Raw genomic sequence first — 20,932 nt, 5'->3', positions numbered from 1 at the left:
GTTTTCAGAAGCCATGATTGCTAAGATAGAAAGTAATATCCTGAGGAAAGGACTGTTATATGGATTTGTTGTACTGAGCTGGAGATAAGAATAAATCTTTCTATATATTTTCTATTTCTTAATGTTTTAAACTCACAAGTAAAGAATGTGAACTCAGGTGACATACTTGTTTTCAATCCCGTGCATTGTCCTTCATCCAAACGGTGAACAACTTTGCTTGATCTTTGCTTACCCAAAACATCACTATTTAAGTTCTCACACACCTATCTGTGTAAAGGTAAGGGCTGTAAATATTTAGTAATCCAGTTCTTGAAATTTTGTCTAGATAATGAGCTTTTAAGTGCTGATTTGTTTAGAAAATGAAGAGAAACTCCCCTTTTCTCTCCAAATGTAACATGAGAGAAATAAAGAGGAATGGGCGGAGTTTGAAATGTGGCTTTTTCTTCACCTCATTTCTCTGAGAGAATTTCTATTATGAAAAACAAATCCCTTTTCCAGGGCAGGTTAAAAGCAAGTTCATGTCTTGAAAAAGCCAAATCATCTAAAATCTGTTTATGTTGTAAGTTTAAGAAATGAAGGGCATTTCGAAACTGAAGTGTTCAGCGTGTAGAGGTGGTCACAGTGGCTGGGCTTTGCACATGCTACATGCCTTCCATGTAGGTGCAAGTTGAAGAGTAGTGCAGGAGAGCAGTGTAGTGGTTTTGCTTCTTTGCGCCTGCTGTTGTGTTACAGCCAGTATCATGCAACAGAAACACCCAGTTTGGGTTTCCCCTCCCCCATGACACTTGGGTACAATATCTCGAACTGAGAAAAGAGGAAGGAAGCTCACAGCTCAGAAGAGCAGCAAATCTCACAGAACCCTCACAGCTGCCTCAGCCAGCTTCAGGCTCCTCCTAGGCATCAGTAACAACCGCTGGGAGACAGATTTTGCTTCCAGCTCCTTTTGCTGGTTGCCCATCTCAAACTTCGCATCCTTTAAATCTTGTCTGCCTCAGTGGTGGGCATCCGTTGGAGCCTCGCAGACTCATGTACGATGGCGACATGGCGCAAGACAGACAAGAAGACTGGCGTGGGTATGTAACTCAGTAAACTGCTGTTTGAATTTTGTCCTCATAACTTCTGAACAGGATGTGGGCAGGTGTTTTCTCTAGTATGATAACATCCTCAACTTTATCACAGTAGTTTAACTGAAATGATCAATTTCATACAAAGTTTTAATTTTTCAAAGAGAATGGCAACTAGTGTGTGAATGCCAGCTTGGGAGATGTAACCCTTCCACCCCTCCGTGCTCCCACCCCTCTTGGATCTTGAACTCTAACAGTAACACAGCTTTTCCCACCTCTGTATTTTAGAAACACATTGAATAAGTAGCGTATTGTTTAGTAAGCAGTAGCTAGAAGTTACGGTGAAACAAATGCTGGAGAAGGGGAATCCTATAGTCGCTTCTGAGAGATCATGAAGACGTTCACTTGAAGTTAGTGTTACTGAAAAAGTTGTATATGAGTAGTGGTAGTAAATTTCTTTTTTGAAAAGAATGCCACCTTCCAACATCAATTTTCCTTAAAATTAATAATGTTAATTTCCATAAAGGTCTGAATTACAGTTAAAATAAATAAACAGCATTTTAAAATTAGGAAGCAGCACTGAAGCACTTGAAACAAATACTCTGCTGAAGTTAACTGTGGGCTTCCAGTACAGAACATAGTTAATGTTATATTTCTTGTAGTTTATTTTACATACTAGTGTGTAGTTATTAATCTGACATCCCCAAATTATTTTAAATGACTGTTATGTTAAGGAGGGTGTAACATTTTCATTAAAAACACTAAAAGCAATATTAAAAAAACATTAAAAAACCACCAAACTGGCGTCATGAAAAAATGAATCAGGGAATTAATAAGAGGAAAAGAATGTCTTCCTGTTCAACTTCCATGTGCAGCAGGGACAGAATTGTGAAATTGAAGTGCCTTGCTCTGGTGGCAGTTTATATTACAAAATGAAAGGTGTAAAGATTTTCATTTTTACAAGTAGTAGAAAGTACTTCACTTAATTTTAACATATTTTTTTTCCTGGAAGCTACTGGTCTGGGGGACTATGACTGGATTTGTTGGATGTGGTGTCTGTATTGACATACCAGTGATAGATCATATTCACAAGAATAATAAAAAACAAATTTCACTTCTAGAAGCTTCTTACAGGGAACGTTATGATTGGAGTGTATTGGACATAATAACAACGGAAGTCTTATTCCTCCTGCACTAGTTTTTATCATGGGAGACCATTATGTGTTCTGACTTGATGTTCCGTGTGATGCATGCTAGTGAATTTTTGTGCATACCCCTCCAGTGGAGCAGCCTTGGGGGTATGACCAATGCATTTCCCCTGAGAAGGCCTGCTGTGGTTTGTTGACAGTGGAATTTGACAACATGTAACTTTATAGCCAGTAAAAGGCTGTTATGATCTTGTAGTCCTTATGGTATCTGAAAGCTGCAGCAAACCATGTATACTAAAAACAGTCTTGTGAAATCCCCCTGCTCTGGCAGGGGGATTGGTCTAGATGGTCTTTAAAGGTTACTTCCAATCCCTAACATTCTGTGATTCTGTGAAATATATTCAAAAATAAGGGTAATTCAGTCCAGTGATGTTTGTTTCATGAAGGCGAACAATGCATCTTGATTGAACAGTTCACTTCACTGTTCTACTTAAAATACCCTACTCAGGACATGCAATTTTACATAGTAGTAATTTTGTCTACCTCTGATCTAAGAATATTTAATTCAAAAAACCAGGAGTTTAACTAGAATCACTTATCGTGAACACTTTAATTTTAGCACATAAGAAGCAATCAAATACCAGCAAACATCTGATGGGTGTGTTTTAACATTGTTTAAACTGCAATATAGTTAACACGATGGGGAATTATCAAAAACTCAAAAGGAGTAGGATTTACTTCTGGCAATGAAACAGTGCTCTTGCTGCTTTCCCAAACACTGTCAGCTCTGACTATGGCATTCATTTCACAGTAGCTCATAAGACCTTACAATTGCAATTGTGATTATGTGCAGATACCAGTTCCTGAAACATGGCCTGCTAGAATACTGCTGCTCCTCCTCCCACCCGTCTCCACCCGTCTCCCCAATAAGACTTGTCTCCTCAAATCTGGTTATTTATGACAACCTGGAAGTCTTGAAAATGGTCTGTTAGTATAACAAGTCTATTTCAGCTCCTCATGTGCTAAAGACACATTTGTGTTACTCAAGTCAGTCACTTCACTGAATATTGCAATTTTTGTATCATGGGGGAATAGGGGGGCCTGGCACTTGGGAAATTTTCAGGTGCCAACACAGAGAACTGTACCTTGTGGACTGGGGGTCAGAACTAAGGAAACACTAACTGCTCTCATACAAGCATTTAGGACATCAGTGGTAGTTTAGTGTCAAAAAGACAGAAGATGGCGGCAAACTAAAATTTTATCTTTTTTATTTGCAAGTTATTTCGAAATCATTTCCTGCTGCGAATTAAGACATGACTTAGCACTTGAACTACTGTTGAGTAGTTCAAAGAAGCCAACAGGCACCACTTGACAAAGAGATATCAGCAAATTGCTTGAATAATGAAATAAGATTAAGTGCATAAAATGGGAAAAGGTGCAATGGATTATCTGTGTTCTTAAGGAAATTCACTTGTGTTCAAACCTAGATGAGATTTATAGCTTTGATAAGTTTCTTTTATGTATGTAATGGAAATGATGTATCCACTTTGTGAGGGAGCAGATGGAATTATGGTTAACACTATGATAATTCTCAAACACGGTACCTTTTCCTCTGCATTTATTAAAAACAACAAGAAAAAAGTAAACCCAGTTAGCCACAGAATAACTTGCTCTAAAGCAAAGACTATGACTTTGGCTGAGCCAGACTAGTAATGAACCAGATGAGAACTGTTAAAAAAAATAATAAAATAATCAAGTTTTATGTTTGTGGGGGCTTAGCATTAGTCTGTAACGTTTGCAGCTGGCAGATATCAGATCTTAAAGAATCCATGACATGACCCATTTCAAAGCTGGAAAATAATAGCTGCTGTTTAAGATTGAGGTCGTGTGCACATTGAACATAGATTTCCTCTAATGTAGTTACCACAGCCATAACTGATTATTGCAATGCTCTACTAAGTGTTCTAGATGTCTCCTCCACGCATTCCAACTGTTTCTCGAAGAATGGCAGGTATAATTGTGCTTTCCAATAGGAAGTCCAAACCAGAATCTTATAATTAAAGCTCTAGAGTAGGTTGCTTGTGACACTGCAGACTTGGTGGTATTTCCTTCACCCCATGCTTGCTCCCATGCTGTTCTAGGGTGATTTTGATGTAAAAGAGAATCTGTGCAAGTTGTGTCATCATGTAGGGTAATAATACTATGACTTTACTCACAGTTTATATACCCACCCCAAGTCTGTTTCCTGGGTTATGTAAAGTTTTTCTATTAAACTCTATTAAAAGTCACTTCATACTTGTATGTTAGAAACAATGATATCAGTGTCTGAAGCTTATTCTTTACAAAGGGGAGTAGAGAAAATAACAATAGTCAAATGGACTTTCCAGCAATAATAAAATACCACTTAAATGAGTACTCACACATGTAATCTTTCCTTGTAGGCCTTCTTCACTAGGGAGCATTCAATTTCTGCTATTGCATAATCACTTGAAGTTAATAGATAACTACAAATTTAAGGAAGGTCAGCAAGGCTGAAAGAAAAGCTGCAGCTTATATACAGGAGTTCCTTTTCTTAGCCATGCCAAGAGTTGGCTCACACCCTGTTTTGTTTTCCTTAATTTATATTGGAAACTAAATGTATTTGTTCTTTAATTACATAGCTAGGTGAGAATAGCAGGAGAATCTTTGACCCAGAATAGGCTTAAAAACCAACCAGATAACAAACCAAAAAGTAATCAGGGATATAGTCACACTGAGGATTTAGTTACAGTTTTTTTTGGAAAGGTGTTCAAAGAGGTTTTTGGAAATTCAGTATTTTTGTGCTCTTATTAATAGGAGGGAAAATAGCGTAACTACTTAATTTTACCTGTAGGAAACTCAAGGAATGATGAAGCCTGGAAAATAGAACAGCTATGCTGAAAGCACACTTTTGTCTCAGTAAAATCAAACAATATGGGCAAACTGAGTCTACTGAGAGGAAGTGCATTCAAATTGACAGTCTCCTCAAGACTGGAAGCTCTTTGACCTCTTTGGACTATTTTGTTTTCTACGTTTTTGTCTTCAAGTTTCTGATGAATGATTCTCATATTGAATTTGTGAGCTTTCAATTAACGGCGTACCTAACACCTTCCAGTCTGGTGTTCACTGATATCCACAAATTTTATAGTTTTTTTTTTGTTTGTTTGTTTTTGAGAAATCAAGGAATACTGTTAGGACTGCATAGTATTTTCAGATGAGATATGTCAGTGTCCTTGCTGAGTAATTTCACACTATTTTTTATGAGAAGAAAATGGTAGCTGAACACAAGGAATTGATATGTCAAGAGAGAAGGTGAAATTTTTATATTACTACTCATAAAAGTAGAGTTATAATGTTTCAAAATAAAATAGAACAGGATTCTTGCTGAAGCTCTTCATTAGGACTCTTTGAATATTCAATATTGCTCCATGAGTTATCACATGGATATCATGCCAGATAATTATCCTACCATTGTCAAGTGAAATTAAGAGTCTACAGAATCACAGAATGTTAGGGATTGGAAGGGACCTTGAAAGATCATCTAGTCCTATCCCCCTGCCAGAGCAGGAACGCCTAGATCAGCTCACACAGCAACACGTCACACAGGAAGAGCTGATTGAGCAAACCTGTACCTCAGAAGTCATTTTCAAATTCTTTTTAAGTGGAACGGTGGAAATTAGGCAAGGAAACCAACTAGTAAGAAAGCTGTGAGTAAAAAGTGAAAAAGGTAATGATCACACTTTTCTTAATAAGGAGGGCAAGGACTTCACAGGAAGTAAAATAAGCAGGAAAGACAGGTAGGAAGATTAGGTTAATGAATGGCTTCAGTGTTGCCAGTTTGTGAGATTTTCCTTGCTCACCATTCCTGTCTTGCATTAGTTTACAGTCTGGTATTTTTGATAAATACCGAGAATCTGGGCTTTTTAAGTACTTGAAGCCTGAGGGAATTTAGCTGGTTTTCATGACAGAATAATTTTGTTTGGATTAGTGAAGGGATCCTGGAGCGCTTTGTCTTTTGAATATTCCCAAACAAGCTACAAAGTATGATTTATTTATTTGTTTGTTTGTTTGTTTTATGGCTTGTCATCTTCTAAATTGAGGATGTGATCTAATTCAAACAATAAGTTAATTGTGTGTTTGTCCCAATAAGCAGTTCTTGAAATCTATATTTTAACAGGAATCCTACTCTGAACAAAAAGCAATTGGTTTCTTGGGAAGTCTATAAACATCTTGTACATGTTTTCATCATTATTTTGCTTTGGCAAACATATGCATACCTACGACATTTAATGAAAGAGGCTTCACAGTCATATATCTATCCAGTAGCTTATATAAGTTTTACATATATCTAGTTGGAGGGATGATCATATGTTACACACTCCTATGTATGTGCTCTCACTGTAATCAATATGTCGGAATGAGATGGAAGCACAGGATTTATTTTTTTTTAGCCTTCATACTCTTTTTTTTTTTTTTTTTTTGCTACTGGGGTGGTTACTGTTAGATGTCTTATGCTACAGGTGCCTGAATGTCTGAGAGTGATGGCAGAGTTAGATTCTGAAGCTTCTTAGACTGTCTTTACAGCATGTCAGCATGTGTCACTTTCAGACGAACAAGAACTGATATGCTGGGCATGCTCCATGGGACTGATGGGAATCCCTTCCGTCTTCCATACAATTCAACACCTTTTTGTGCTTTAGTGGAGTTCTTCTTGGAAAATCTTTTATGTCAACAGTTTGACCTGTTGTTTTCTAGACTTGCTATTGGGTTTTAGAATGAATATTGGCATCTTCAAACAGATCGCACTGAGGCTAATCAGTGAATGCCCTGAGACAGCGTTCTTCAAAGTAAATTGACAACTTTCTTCACAGTAATTTGAAGGGGCCTTTATTTCAACTGTCTGGAGAGTTTGTTTTTATAAATCCTGTTGTGATTATCCTATCAGATAACATATGAATCCATATATTTGTGAAGTTGCAGTTAACAGAAGATACATTTGGATTTAATGGTCAACCTTTCATTGACTGTCCAGCTGTCCAGTGCTGTAAAAAATACATCTGGATGTAGCTGATGGCATTAGGTTGGTTGGTTGTAGCGTTTTTTGCAACTGTATAGGGGAAATGATTTCTTGTCATAAAATGTCTGGATATGTCTACAGTTAAGATGTTTTAAAGGAATTAGTTAAACTCTTCCTACTGAAAAATCCCAATACTACAGTAATATCTCTCTAATTATGTTTCCACTTACTCATTTAGAAAAGTCTTAGTTGGTAAAACCACTTCCGTAGTCAGTTAGTTACCACACTTTTCAATATATCAATTGCTATTAGATGAAGTTATTAACAGAGGGCTAAACCAATATGCAATGTAAATATGACTCAGTAATTTGTATCTATATTTTGAGACAGATGCATCTGGAAGTTGCATATTTTGAAATTTAGAGTATATTAGTCAACAGTAGTCTTAATCTACATGGACCTTTCAGGAAAACAGTAACAGCCTCAGCTCCACAATCTACACATAAACTCTGGAAACAAGTTGCAAATATCTGTAAATGTAATAGTACTTATAAGGGTCGTTAACTATCTTCATTTACTGAAATCTATTTTAAGACTAAAGCCAGTCTGAACGTAATTACATACCTACTACCTAAATTTAATTTTGTGTTGAGCTACGCCAGTTCTCTGAGAATGGCTCAGAAATCATCATAAGATTATCTTGAATAAATGGCGTAATCTGTAAAGCAGGCCCTCTCCAAGTTTTTATTTTATTTTATTTTATTTTATTTTATTTTATTTTATTTTATTTTATTTTATTTTATTTTATTTTATATTCAATCCCTGTTCTACCCAACCAGGAGAAGTGTTGACAAAAATAAGAACTTATTTTTGTTCAGATAAGGCTCTTAATTAAATATGAAATTCCTTCTAACTTGTTCCAGAAATATAATGAAATCATGGCCAAAAAAAAAAAAGAATATCCCAAGCTGGAAGGGACCCATAAGGATCAACTCCTAGCACCACTCAGGTCTACTCAAAAATTCAGATCATAACATCATTAATGGAACATATAAAAGTGAAAGGAATGAACTGATTTAGCTCTATGTTTCTACTTTGGGTGTTTACTTGAAAGGCAATTTCATTAGATATTTTAAACATAGTTTTAAGTAAAATGTTTAAGTAAAATATGTCACTAACATACATTTTGGCCTAGAGAAATCAGCATGCTTCGTTCAGAAGCCTCAGAGAGAGAGAGGGAAACAAAAAATATGTTGGAATAGGCTGAATGGAGGCAGATCTTTCTAGATGAGGTTCAAAATAGTTCAAAATATTGCATGTTTGGATTCTCTGTATGGATGGATGGACTGGGAGACTGTCATGAGAAAAGGAAGAAAAGCCCTGCACACTAGTATCTTTATGGCACAATAGACGTCATGGTTAGCAGTTAGTGTTCTGTCACTACTTGCACAGTTTAATTGTGGTTGTAGATTCACGTACTTTAAATAGTTTCTCTGGTTGATACTAGATTCAATAACCACTTCTAATCTGTAATGCTATTGTCTATAAACAAGCCTCTGAAGAAAAAAACGTACAGAAAAAAAGGCTTACCATAGCAGCCCACATCCTGCAGTCTTAGAATGTAACAACTAGCAAAGAAACTCATTTTTCTTGAATTCTGTCTGAAACTAAGTTGTTTTTTAAACCCATGCAGATAAGGTTATAATTGGAAGACTTTTTAAATCTGCCTCTTCTTTGTTCCTATTGGAGTAATTAAATACAGAAAATGAAGAAACTTTCTGCTGCTTCCAAATGAAATAGTTTCATGTTAAGATGAAGACAGTTTGCATGTGTTTCTCTGTCCCCATTATCCCCAGAATCACTGTACATTTCTGAAACTGTGCTTTAAATTCTTCGTCAGAGCAGCAGACAAATAGATTTGCATCACAATGAACATGTATATATTGAAGATACGCATCTAAATATGTGCTCTAAAGCATATAGAGTAGTTGCTATAAATGGCTTTGTTTTCTTGCAACAATGACCTTCGTAACATTTACATTTTCAGAAGAAAAGAGATAAAAGTAATGATAGCAAATGAAGCTTGATGATAGAATTACAGTTCCACTTATTTATTTATCCTAGTCTATTCATGCTAGTATCAGAATCTTAATAAACATGTGCTTGTCAGTTCAATTGTAATGTATGGCTACATTGAAAACCAGTATTTTTGCCCTCTAATTTTTCAGCTATATACAATTTCAAAGGGACAGGAGCACAACAGCTAGCTCTACAAATTGGTGATGTGGTCCACATCTTGGAGTCCTGTGAAGGTAAGCCAGTGGACTTAAGGCTATAGTTTTCTTTATTTAAATAATTTAGTCTTTTTATTTCACACCAATTGCCTGTGTTACATAAGTAGTTGTCCAAATGGTGTTGGTATGTATTTGTATTATTGCTGCCAGTGTTCTATTTTGAGTAACGACTTAATCATTTTTGGAGAGCCACAACCAGAAATGTTACAGTACATGTGGTTTTCTTGGGATGCCATTATCAAATGAGGAAGTCATCAAGGTAGTTCGTGACATTCATGCCAGATTGTACTATACCTGACGGAAGATGCATTAGATTTGATGCAAGCATTAATGGAGCACATTTTTGCCTCTAAACTAAATATTTGTTGCTAGATATTTCTTATTGTTGCTAAATATTTGTTGCTATTCAGCACCATAGTATTCCTATATTATAAGAAGGAAATCAAGTATTTTTAAAGTATTCTGTAGGTCAGCATGATAAAAACACTTCTGAAAACCACTTGACATATTAAATGTACTAAACAACACAAGTCCACATCAAGTAATGCATAACAAATACTCAATATGCTGACCCGAGCTTGGGTATGTGGAGTTGGCATGTGGAGACAGCTGACCAACTGGCCTAAATGTAAAATAAGGACAAGCAGCAGAATAATAAGAGAGCATAAAACTTTGTAGATGTGTGAAGCTGAACTCATTGTTGATACCAGAGTGATAGTGTATTCCTTCTTATACCTTCATATATTTACTGAATTACCTCCCAAGTCCACTAAAGTGCTTAAGTTTTTATTAGTATAAAGCAAAGACATCAGAATTATATCAACTCAACATTTGGGTGTCTTTGCAAAAGTCACTGTAATAGATTTTTTGTTGTTGTTGTTCACAATCTGCAGTGATATAGTTGACCAGGTTAAAAATTAAAAATTAGATTTTAAAAGTTCTTCAAACTTTGCAAAACAACTATAAATTATCTTCATCCTACTTCCAGTGTCTGTTATCTGTATCATCTTAAATGCAGTGCATGTTAGAGAGCAATTGCTGCATTGTGCATTCTGAGAGACAGTTCAGAGTTGTAAGCCACTTTGGTCATAAGACTGCTAAGAATCTGAGGCTAGCTGTGCCCAGTCTATTCCACTGCACAGGTCTCTAAGCTGTTTGGAAATGGCAAGGTCTTTAAGAAAGGAGCATCTGAGAAACCACATTTCCAATGTTTCAGAGCTTTTTTTTTTTGTGTGTGTGTGTGTGTGTATTCTTAAGAGTAATTCACTAATCACTATATTCACTATAAACATCACTGAAAAAAATGGATGTAAGTCATTAGACTACTAGTCAACGGATTGCATATTTAAAGCCATGAGTAACAATTTATGTCCTCCCCTAAAGGAAGAAGAAGAAAAGAAGTCTGCATAATTCTTTAGGTTTTTTGCTGAAGGGAGAAAATATACTTGCAAACCAGGACCTCCTTATACTTGCATTGCCTCTGTTAATGGCAGAAACAACAATCATGTCAGGTTTCTGACCTGAAACGTGCTAAATTCATAGTCAAGTTTGTGAGGATAGCCTGGCAACTGAAGTGGTGATCTTATGGGGTTATTTTTTTATCTAAAAATTTGTTCTGAATCCTCTGCCCTAACGCCATGTCATAACTTGTTTTTAAGAAATATGTTTGTCAATGAAGAAGTGCCATCTTTCACGTTGTGCACATGAGGAAGTAGATCTTCTATCAGATACCTTAAAAAGATGCTGTCAGCTGCAGCTGAAGGGTAACCAAGAGTAACAGTTTCTTCTCTGTGCACATTTTGTGCTATTTTTGTTTATTTTAAATGTGCAAAATATGCATGCAGAACTTGTGTGTGTAGTCACAGCACATAGGATGAAATGGGTTTTAAACATTTTTTTTTTGTAAATTGGAGGCTATGTGAAAATCATTCAGCTTTAAAAGATTTGGAACTTTTCTTGCTGAGAAGATACTGGGGAAAAAAATCCTTGTGTTGAGAAAACACAAGGATCCTTGTGTTAAGAAAACACACAAAAAAAATGTTCTTTCTTTCTTCTAGGTCAATACTTTCCCTGACTCTTTTAATTTTGCCTTTCTCACAATTCTGCTTGTTAACATTTGAGTTTTTTAATGCTTTAGTTGTATGGCTGACATACTATTGCTGTGTTTGAAATTTTGAGGAAAAAAGGTGGTAGGGAAGAAGTATGTCTCTTCATGAAATTACAGTCAGAATAAGTAAGCTTCAAGTCATAAAATGCTTCCTTGGGAATGAACTAGAAGCCAATGCAAAGTCCAGTAATACTGCTGTGCAGGTAATGTTTCATGATGATGGAATGTGTGTACAGTGGACATGGTTTCTGCTTTAATTTAGTAAGGTTGAACATGATTTTGTGTTCTTTGTAGAATTTTATTGCAATTTAACTGGGGCACAAATAGAACAGTCTGAATTTGTGTCCTAATTAGTACTGCTGCAGTATTGAACATCTGTTTCTTTCAGAAGGGGTTTCTAGTTGATGAATGGAGCAGGAGTCTTACAATAGCCCTTCATTTATTTTTTGACTTTCTGCCTTGAACTTTACAGTTAAAGCTGCTTACTTGAGTAAGGTCTAAAAGCTATAGTTTCTCATGGCAGAGTGACAGGTTTCTCTTCTAACACTGGGAAACTGTATGTCTAAGCTGTATACTGCCTCAGTTCAATACTACCCTTAGAACGCAATCAGAAATGCTTCACAGGCTTTGCAGTAACGTGAGTGATCTTAGTTGATACGTATATAAAAGGTAACGAAACAGCTTATCCTATCTTTTATATGCAAGTGTGGGAGTGTTATATTCTGCATAAGATATGTTCTTACTGTGCAAGACTTGAAAACAGATCACAGAATCATACTTGCCAATGTAAAAGTAGTGCCATTTCCTGCTACTCACTTGGCTTTAATCTACGTTTTTTTTGAAATAACTGTTTTTTTAAACATCCTGTGCCAGATGGTTCTTATATGGAGGGGAGGAAAAACAAAATGAAAACAAATAAACAACAATGAAAACTTTGTATGTTTCTTGAAGTACATGTTTTTATTCTAAGCTTCTGAGTGCACTCTTTCTTCCTTTTAGATTGGTACAAGGGTTATCTAGTGAGACATAAAGGATCAGAGGTAAGATCACACTATTCACTCCTATATGACGCTATTTTTAAAGAATCAGTTGATGAAGTGAGACTTCTTTTTAGAATGTCTTATTCTATTCTGATCACTGAAGCCAGCAATTTCCATCTTCATTCTTTTCAAGATGTAAAGAGCAGTGTTTGTTCTGGATAATGTTGGTAAATATTAAAAGTAAGCTCTGGGAGAAGGAAAGTAATGAAAAAATTACTGTGCTTTCAGGTTAACAAGCTTACCAAGGTATCAGTTGAAATAACTCTCTGGAATTAATTTGCTGCAAAATATTTCTGCATATTACCCCTTCCCACCCCCCCCTTAAAGGTGTTAAAGGCTACATGCAATCTCAGGCTTTGTCAAGTACCATGTATGCATGTCAGTTATTGCATACAGAAAAATCTTACAAACCCCTAGCTCAATTACCAAGACTAGATTTGCTAGTTAACATGAAGGTTGTCATGTGTGCATTGATGATCAAACATTCCTTTAGGCTGTATAAAATGTTTTCACTGTCATAGAGCTAGGAATCATCAGATCATTTTGTCTGGTCACCTTTTTTCTACACAGGTCAATTGCATATCGATTTTGAGAATACTTTTCTGCTGCATATTGCTGATCATCTTACTGCATGGCCTAGGTATTACAAAATGAGCCCATGACCTCGATTGAGCTGGTGCCATTCATGCCTAGGAGGGCTTGAGAGTTTATGGCTTCATTAAATATCTCTATTTGTGCATTGCAAATGAAGCCTGTTATTTTTTCTTAGAATAACATTAGTGCTGTGCAGAATGATTTTGACTATTATGCTTGGAAGTAAATTTTGAGTCTGAGTTAGCTAACCTTCCTGCCAGTGGGCATTTGTCTATTTGCCCTGAGCAATTTCTGCAGTCTATCTATATTTCTTTTACTAGATGTGCTGATCCTGTATCAGCATCTCTCCTTTGATAATCAAGCTGATCATAGACAAAAATGTTTCTTAACCATATTTACAGTGTATGTGCTGTTTTCTAGGAGAGTAGAAGATTATGTCAGGAGATGGGGAAGTGAGGTGATGGCAGAAGATGTCCTTAATGAGAAAATGTAGTCCTATGCATTCTATTTTTGTACAAAAGGATATGACAATGCTGCTAATATTTGTCTGTCAAGCAGACAGGCATCTACGTGTGCAGAAAACCAAAGAGACAACAGTTAATTTGAAGACTACATGTTATGCTAATGATCATGGTTTTATGAAGAACAGTTGGTAGAAGTGTGTTTTGGAAAGCTCTCATTTGTTAAATGTTGGAGAATGATAACAAAGTGGATTGTAATTTTTCCCCTCTCTCAACAGGGAATATTTCCTAAATCTTTCATCCACATCAAGGAAGTTAATGTTGAAAAGAAAAGGTACTGAGTTTAACTATTGTTTTACATTAAGTATTTTGTCTGCTAAATAACGAGTCTTTACATACTTTATATGCCTTAAACACAACTCTAATAAACTTATTAAACTATGATTTATTTTTTTTCATTGTGCTAAATTTTCTTTCCTTTCATAGACACACAGAAAATGTAGTACCTGCTGAAATTCCTTTAGTTCAAGAAGTTACCACTACACTCTGGGAATGGGGAAGTATCTGGAAACAGCTCTATGTGGTATGACTTTGGTGTAACTTCCTCCTTTTAATTTCAACCTTTAGTATCATGTACCTGATGATTTTTTCATAGTTGTTCTCTGGGGAGTTGACAAGTTTCAGGATAAGCGTGTTAAACATAACTAAGTTGCATTTGAAAAATCTTCAACATGTTGGGGTGCTAGAACTCAAGTGGTAGTATGTAGCTATTAACAATGACCAATTTCCAGAATTCAGTCTCTTTCACTTTCAATATCGTAGTTTTACATTTCTTAAAGAGATAGAGACCTATTTTTTTCCAGCTTGGAGAAAACCATTTTTTTTTTCTTGTGAACACTTTGGTTAATACATAAAATAAAAAGTAAAATGATTTTTGCATGTGTCTTTTTTGCATCTTTTTTGCAGAGTTTTGCATCTGTCTTTTGTATGTGATTGTAATTCCCACATTGTAGTGCTCTTACAAAAAAAAAAAAATATAGATAGATAGATAGATAGATTACTTTGTAGTTTTCCCTCATTAATATATTCATTTTCTGAAGCCAGTCACTTCCCAGTCTTCCTCTAGTTAAAGTCAGGAAATAGAACACTTCTTGTTTCAGTGGATGACATTGGAACTTCTTTAGCGACTTCTAAGTGTTTTCTCACTTCTGTCTTAAATGTATTAATATCACAGTCAAATGTTTCCAGCATGCACTTATCAGTGTCTTATACAGAAATGAATTGCTTCTCTACTGGTGTCCCTGGATGAGACCTAGTTAATGACTTTCAGTCCACAAACAGTTAAATAAAAACAAAATAATGTGTCTATCCTCATACAACATACTAGAAATTCCATGGGACGTTCTGTCCTTAAAAAACTGTGGAGGAAGGAAGTCAGGCTTCAGACAATTTCATATTGTCTAATAGGATTTGTGGAGTACTTAACACATGTAAAGTTGCAAAACTGGACTTGGATTAATTGGGTATTTTAATTCTTGATCCTGCAATCATTTAGTATTAAATATGATGCATCCTTGAATTATCAAGGTTAATGTGTCACTTCGGCTTTCTACAAACCTTGAAAATTATTGTTTTCTTCTGTGTCCTAGACAAATAAGAAAGAGCGGTTCCAGCAGGTGCAGTCTATGATGTATGACTTAATGGAGTGGAGGTCACAGCTTCTCTCCGGGACTCTGCCAAAAGATGAGCTTAAAGAGCTCAAACAGAAGGTTACTTCCAAAATTGACTACGGTAACAAGTAAGTGGGCTATATTGCTTCTGAAAACTATGTCTTATTTTAAAGTACCCAGCTAGAACAGAGATGATGATGATAAACTTTTCCTGGTTGCAGTTTTGTAGGTCATTAATATGAGATGTGGACCTAGTAAATCATTCTTTTCAAACTTCTGTTACTCTTGAGGTAATAATATGTTGAGGGTCCTCATCCCACATGCATTATTATTATTTTTTTTACTATTAATTTATTTGTTAATTATAGAAACATGAACTTGTCAGTTGTAAGCATTTGAGGTCAGATGACTGGCCTTTATATCAATATAACATCAGTGTATTCTAAGCCCCCAAACTCATCTATCCCTTCACAAACACAACCTACCTCTGCTAGTGTTATGCAACACCTTGAGCAGTGGTGTCGAGAGACCTTAGTTGTACATAAATAGCAGAAGTCTGAAGTGTACAGAGCCTTTGTTAAAGGCAACTGTCCCCAGATATGCTAGGGAATTTCCAGACAGAAATCTGGTTCTGGTAATAGAAGTGAAACTACTGTAGATTGGATAGTGTTTGACAAAATGCCTTGTATGTTACTTGCTGAGGAAAGTCATTGTAGCACAACATATTTTTGGCAAAAATTTTATTATGTGGGGTTGAGCATCCACCATCTGATAAAAGGTGAAGAAAGTAAACCACTGCATAATAGGCACTTCATAGGCAGTAGAATCTGTTCATAAACTGTAAATGCTACTGCAAATGACTGTGGTTATTGTGGCCTGACAGCCCATATGCAGTTGAAAGTATTTAGCTACTTGTGGCTTAGACACAAGCAATGACCTGATGTTATGAAATTCTTATCTTGTTCACTGAGGTTTGGATCTACAGATTTATGATAAATTGTATTTTTACAGAACATCCTATGGGAATATACATATCCTGTTATGTTATGTGGAGCTGAATGGTCAGTCCAGGACACATTTTTGCTTTGAAATGTTCCAATCAAAGAATCTTATTTCTGTCCAAGAGAACATCAACATTATTATTACTATTGTTATTATTATTATTATTATTATCCATCAGACGAGGAGGCAGTAAGCTGCTTTCTTGAAAGGAGCAAGAGTAAAGGTGATGTTTAAAATGGCTTGGGATTGGATAGAACAAGAGTGCAAAGTGGATAGTGTTTGCAAGTGGCTGAGAGTGTGGGGTTAAAAGTTGAGATATGTGAAGGAAACTTGCTGAACTCTGGAGAAGGAATAAAGGGAATGAAAGTGGAAATTGAGTGGTCATTGTGGGAGAGGAGATTGAACGCCAAGTCAGGAGAGGTGGCAGAAAGAAAATGATGCAAGATGAAGAGGGTCATCAGGTGTTACAGACTTCTTCAAACAACATAATGGTAGACAATACATTTTAGAAACTGATAAGTACAGTCTGACATGAAGTAGACCAGTTTTAGAGACGGATGGAGGAGTAAGATCCTGGATAGACAAGAAAGTATATCTGACGACTGAGGTGACACCATAGCACCATCGGTAAGAACACATAGGACGTAGGGAGGTTGGACTTGAAAGTTACGAACACTGAAAAAAAATGAAGCAAAGGAAAAGAAAAAGGCATGACTTGTATAAGAGCAGAGGAGAAGAGAGTGTAGTTGTTAGTCAAGCAACAGGGCAACATGAGAAAAAGAGCAACAAAAAAGCAGAAGGTAACAGGAAAAACCTGTGCATATTGATTACAAAATTATGCATTAAAAACAAAAAAAAAGATTAAGACTGCTTGAACTCATTGAACATAGTGAATCTATTTTAAATGCTAAGCATTTAAATGCTTTGACATTACCATCAGTTCCCAAAAAGAATAAATATTGGACAACAGCTTGAAAAGGAAATGGTAGTTTTTGCTTATTTTCTTTGTTCAGTAAAATATTGTTATATTTATTTAAACTTATTTTACTGCTTTAAAATTTGTTGTAAATCCTTGTGCATTGCATTTCCATGCTTTATTTTTATAGAAGGAAATGATTGATGAAAATGCCATATTGATCTGTCTGTTTTTGCAGGATACTTGAGCTAGATCTAATAGTTAGAGATGAAGATGGAAATATCTTGGATCCAGATAAAACCAGTGTCATCAGCCTATTTCATGCACATGAAGAAGCAACTAATAAAATCACTGAGCGAATTAAAGAGGAAATGGTAGGAATAATGGGCAAAACTTAAAGCTTCCTTTACTAAAAATCAAAATGAAAATTCAGTGCAAGGCTTGAAGGGTGCAAACTTCTACCTTAAAATTGCTAGAAATGCTTGCCTCTAACTTACCTTAGAGTAGATTCGCATTCATGTTTTATAAATATGGAGAAGCCTCAAATTGAGTTGTATTTGTGCACTGGATTCAGTCTGTGGGCTGGGCTGAAAGCCTGTCCATAAAGCTGGTTCTAAACACATTCTTTGCTTTCTAAATGCAAAAAGGTCTCCTAAATCCATCTGTGGGCTTACTCAGTAGGCTGCTTTGTGTATTGAGTAGTTACATACTTGGAGTTTAGGTTGTACCTTCTCACTAATCTAAGTTCTTTTTAAAAGAATCTTGTGAAAATGCTGGTTGGTTGCTGTAAGTTGCTGCTTATTAGTTGGTCTGAAGGAGTTAAAGAATTTAAGCTTGCTAACAAGGAGTTTGGTGAACTCAGAATAATCTTGTGGACCAGTACCAGTAGTTAACCACATCTAACCAAAGCTAATGAGGGCATATACATTTAATCTTCTAAAATACTAAGCAAGTGACTGTACTTCGTACTTCCTTGATCTCTTCATATTAAGTCTGTTCAGAGACTTAGAAGATACTTTAGTTCTTTTCTTCATTCATGAGAAAATAGTGATAAAGCAAGTACAATATCTGGCAAAAAAAAAAAAAAAAAAAAAAGGTGCCATCATGACACATCAATAATGCCCATGTCAAACTGCTGGAAAACACCTTTTGAGTTGTTCTCATCAGTGTCACTAAATAAATCTTGCTTCCCAGACATCAGCATGTAATTAACTGACAATACAAGGAAACTAAAACTTGTTTGTCTGCAACAGACTACATTGGCTTGTTTTAAAAACACAGCAAAACAATGGATAAGAAGAACTTTAGGACATCATCTGTTAAGTGGCTGTTTCTAGGTGTTTAAAATAAGATGTGGGTAGAATTTGGGTGTCTATTTTTGAGATGGTGATTCTGCTCAGCTGTGTCCTTTCCCCAGCATACCATTTTTTTGTTATTTGTCTTCAGAAAGTTGTATTTTTCTTATTTATGTTGCTGGCATGGTGAAACCTCATTACAATGCAGATAGTAGGCTTCCTCCTATATGCTACTGTGTTCGAAAAATTATATGGTGCAGATTTGTAGGTTTGGCTCTATAGTGGCAGCTTGACATTTTTTCTTCTGCTCTTTAAAAGTGACAGTTATGTCTCACCCTTCATTATAATTGTCCTGTGGCTAAAGAACTGGCCTGGAGTATGGAAGTCAAGTTAATCTCTTTTTCTAAAGGGCTTTAAGTTCTTACACCACTGGAAAAATATTCTGAAATCTTCTAGGCATGGTTCTTTATCAAAATTTTAATAAAGGATGTCAGAACAGTTCCACTGAAAGCAGTTCAATTTTCTTGGTAGTTAAGGTTTTGAATACATTGATTCAATGTGTGGAGGGGATATTAACCTGGCTTTTATCTCCCCAGTGAAATTAAGTATAAGATATTAAAGACAAGAAGATTTCTGGAGGTGAAGGGAAGAGAAACAGCATAACTATTGTGTTCCTTGAAAATATTTGTTAAATAAAGTAAACCCTGTTCCATTTCTGAAAGGAGACGCCAATCGGGAAAGGATAATATGTTTAGAATCACATGGAAAGGAAATTCTTACTGATCATATTGAATAAGTCCCCTAAGTCCTGCAAAAGCTGGATTTAAGGCACCTCTGTCATCAGCTTTTTCATTATTTGCACAGTGAGGTAGCTCCCGAGGCCAGGTACAGTGTTTGGAAGAATCCAGTCTGAGTTTTTCATCTTCTTACATACATTGAAGGGTCTGGCAAGGGATCTTCCATACCTATGTCACTTCTGCATCTTCTAACTAACCTGCGAGCTTTCTTGCTTCATCATAGAAAAGGATGTCGATACACTGGAGACATATCGGGAAGCATCAGAAACTTACTTTCTGGTCATTTTCGTATTGCTAGACAATCTCTCTCTGAGTAACATACAGGGTAAAAGCTTTTGGTAGAAAGCAAGCCTTTTTTTTTTTTTAAAAAAAAAACACAACAAACAACAACAACAAAAAAACACAAATCTTGCTGTTTGATGGTTCTTTAAGTGAGCAGAATGTACTGATTTTTCAAGATCAACTACAATATGTAATAACAATTGAAATTGCTTCTGTTATCCTACCACTAATTCCTGGATGTAGCTTATGATTTTCCTTCTTCTGAATAGTCAAAGGATCAACCAGATTATGCATCATACTCCCGAATGTCTTCATCCCCCACCCATAGCCTATATGTCTTTGTGCGCAATTTTGTTTGCCGAATTGGAGAGGATGCAGAACTCTTTATGTCACTATATGATCCACAGAAATTAACAATTATAAGGTAAGTTTATTTATTTATTTAAGAGAAAAAAATCTAATGAGAGGAGCTGGCCATAATGAAGTACAGTAGTTGCCAACATGCTAGTAATGCAGAGAATATATAAATAAATGGAAGACAACCAAAAAAAAGGAAAGTGTGGATAGATTTAATTGCTGGCTATTAAAGCATTCTTGGATAATGGATCCTGAATATTTTGACAGATAACTTCTAGAGTGAGCATTTGAGAGTTTTGGAGAATCTCAAGACCACTTCAAAGTTAGAGATGACAGTACTGTTGGAGGGATTTGTGTTTTAAATAAAGACGATATAGTTGTCTTTAACTTTAGAGCTTTTACAGACTTCAGGAGAAAGAAACTTCATGTGGTAGTAACTGAGACATCATATATTGATGTTTATAAGACTGTCAATCCAGCCAATCAACTCAGTCATATTAGGTAGAGTCTGAGGCAGTTGTTAAAATGGGTTTTAAAAGGACGAAAAGGAAGAGAGAAACATGCAAATTCTAGAGGTAACTGTTCTTGTTGCTTATCCAAAGGTAACCTTGAGATTGTCTTCAGAAATTGATGGAGATCCTTCTTTTGTGGAAACATACCTCTCATATGACTTGACTGCTCGTTTATTACTTTATTTTAGATGAAGAGGATACTGGAGTGCCAGAATACAAAACTGGAAATTAAGCATTGTCTTCCCTATTATACAGCTTTATGAAGTAGAATGAATTATACTGAACTCTGGAAGTTGCATAGTCAAACCTGCCTATCAAAGCAGAGCTGGCTTAGTTAAATCAGATAGTTCAAAGCCTT

General features: G+C 35.8%; 1 protein-coding gene across 1 annotated transcript in view; it reads left to right on the top strand.

Moving 5' to 3' along the window:
• Positions 1–826: 826 nt before the first annotated feature.
• Positions 827–20,932, top strand: part of DOCK2 (dedicator of cytokinesis 2) — a 192,208-nt gene continuing 172,102 nt past the window's right edge. The window contains exons 1-8 of the mRNA XM_084535549.1: positions 827–1,073; positions 9,476–9,559; positions 12,648–12,688; positions 14,022–14,077; positions 14,230–14,326; positions 15,393–15,541; positions 17,570–17,705; positions 19,975–20,129. Coding sequence (XP_084391675.1) covers positions 1,034–1,073; positions 9,476–9,559; positions 12,648–12,688; positions 14,022–14,077; positions 14,230–14,326; positions 15,393–15,541; positions 17,570–17,705; positions 19,975–20,129 — 758 coding nt within the window. The 5' untranslated portion in view covers positions 827–1,033. The remainder of the gene's footprint in view (positions 1,074–9,475; positions 9,560–12,647; positions 12,689–14,021; positions 14,078–14,229; positions 14,327–15,392; positions 15,542–17,569; positions 17,706–19,974; positions 20,130–20,932) is intronic.

The sequence above is a fragment of the Aythya ferina genome (assembly GCF_964211825.1).
Source record: "Aythya ferina genome assembly, chromosome: 14".
Lineage (NCBI taxonomy): Eukaryota > Metazoa > Chordata > Aves > Anseriformes > Anatidae > Aythya > Aythya ferina.
The sequence above is the reverse complement of the archived record's forward strand: the minus strand, read 5'-3'. Positions and strand labels throughout refer to the sequence as shown.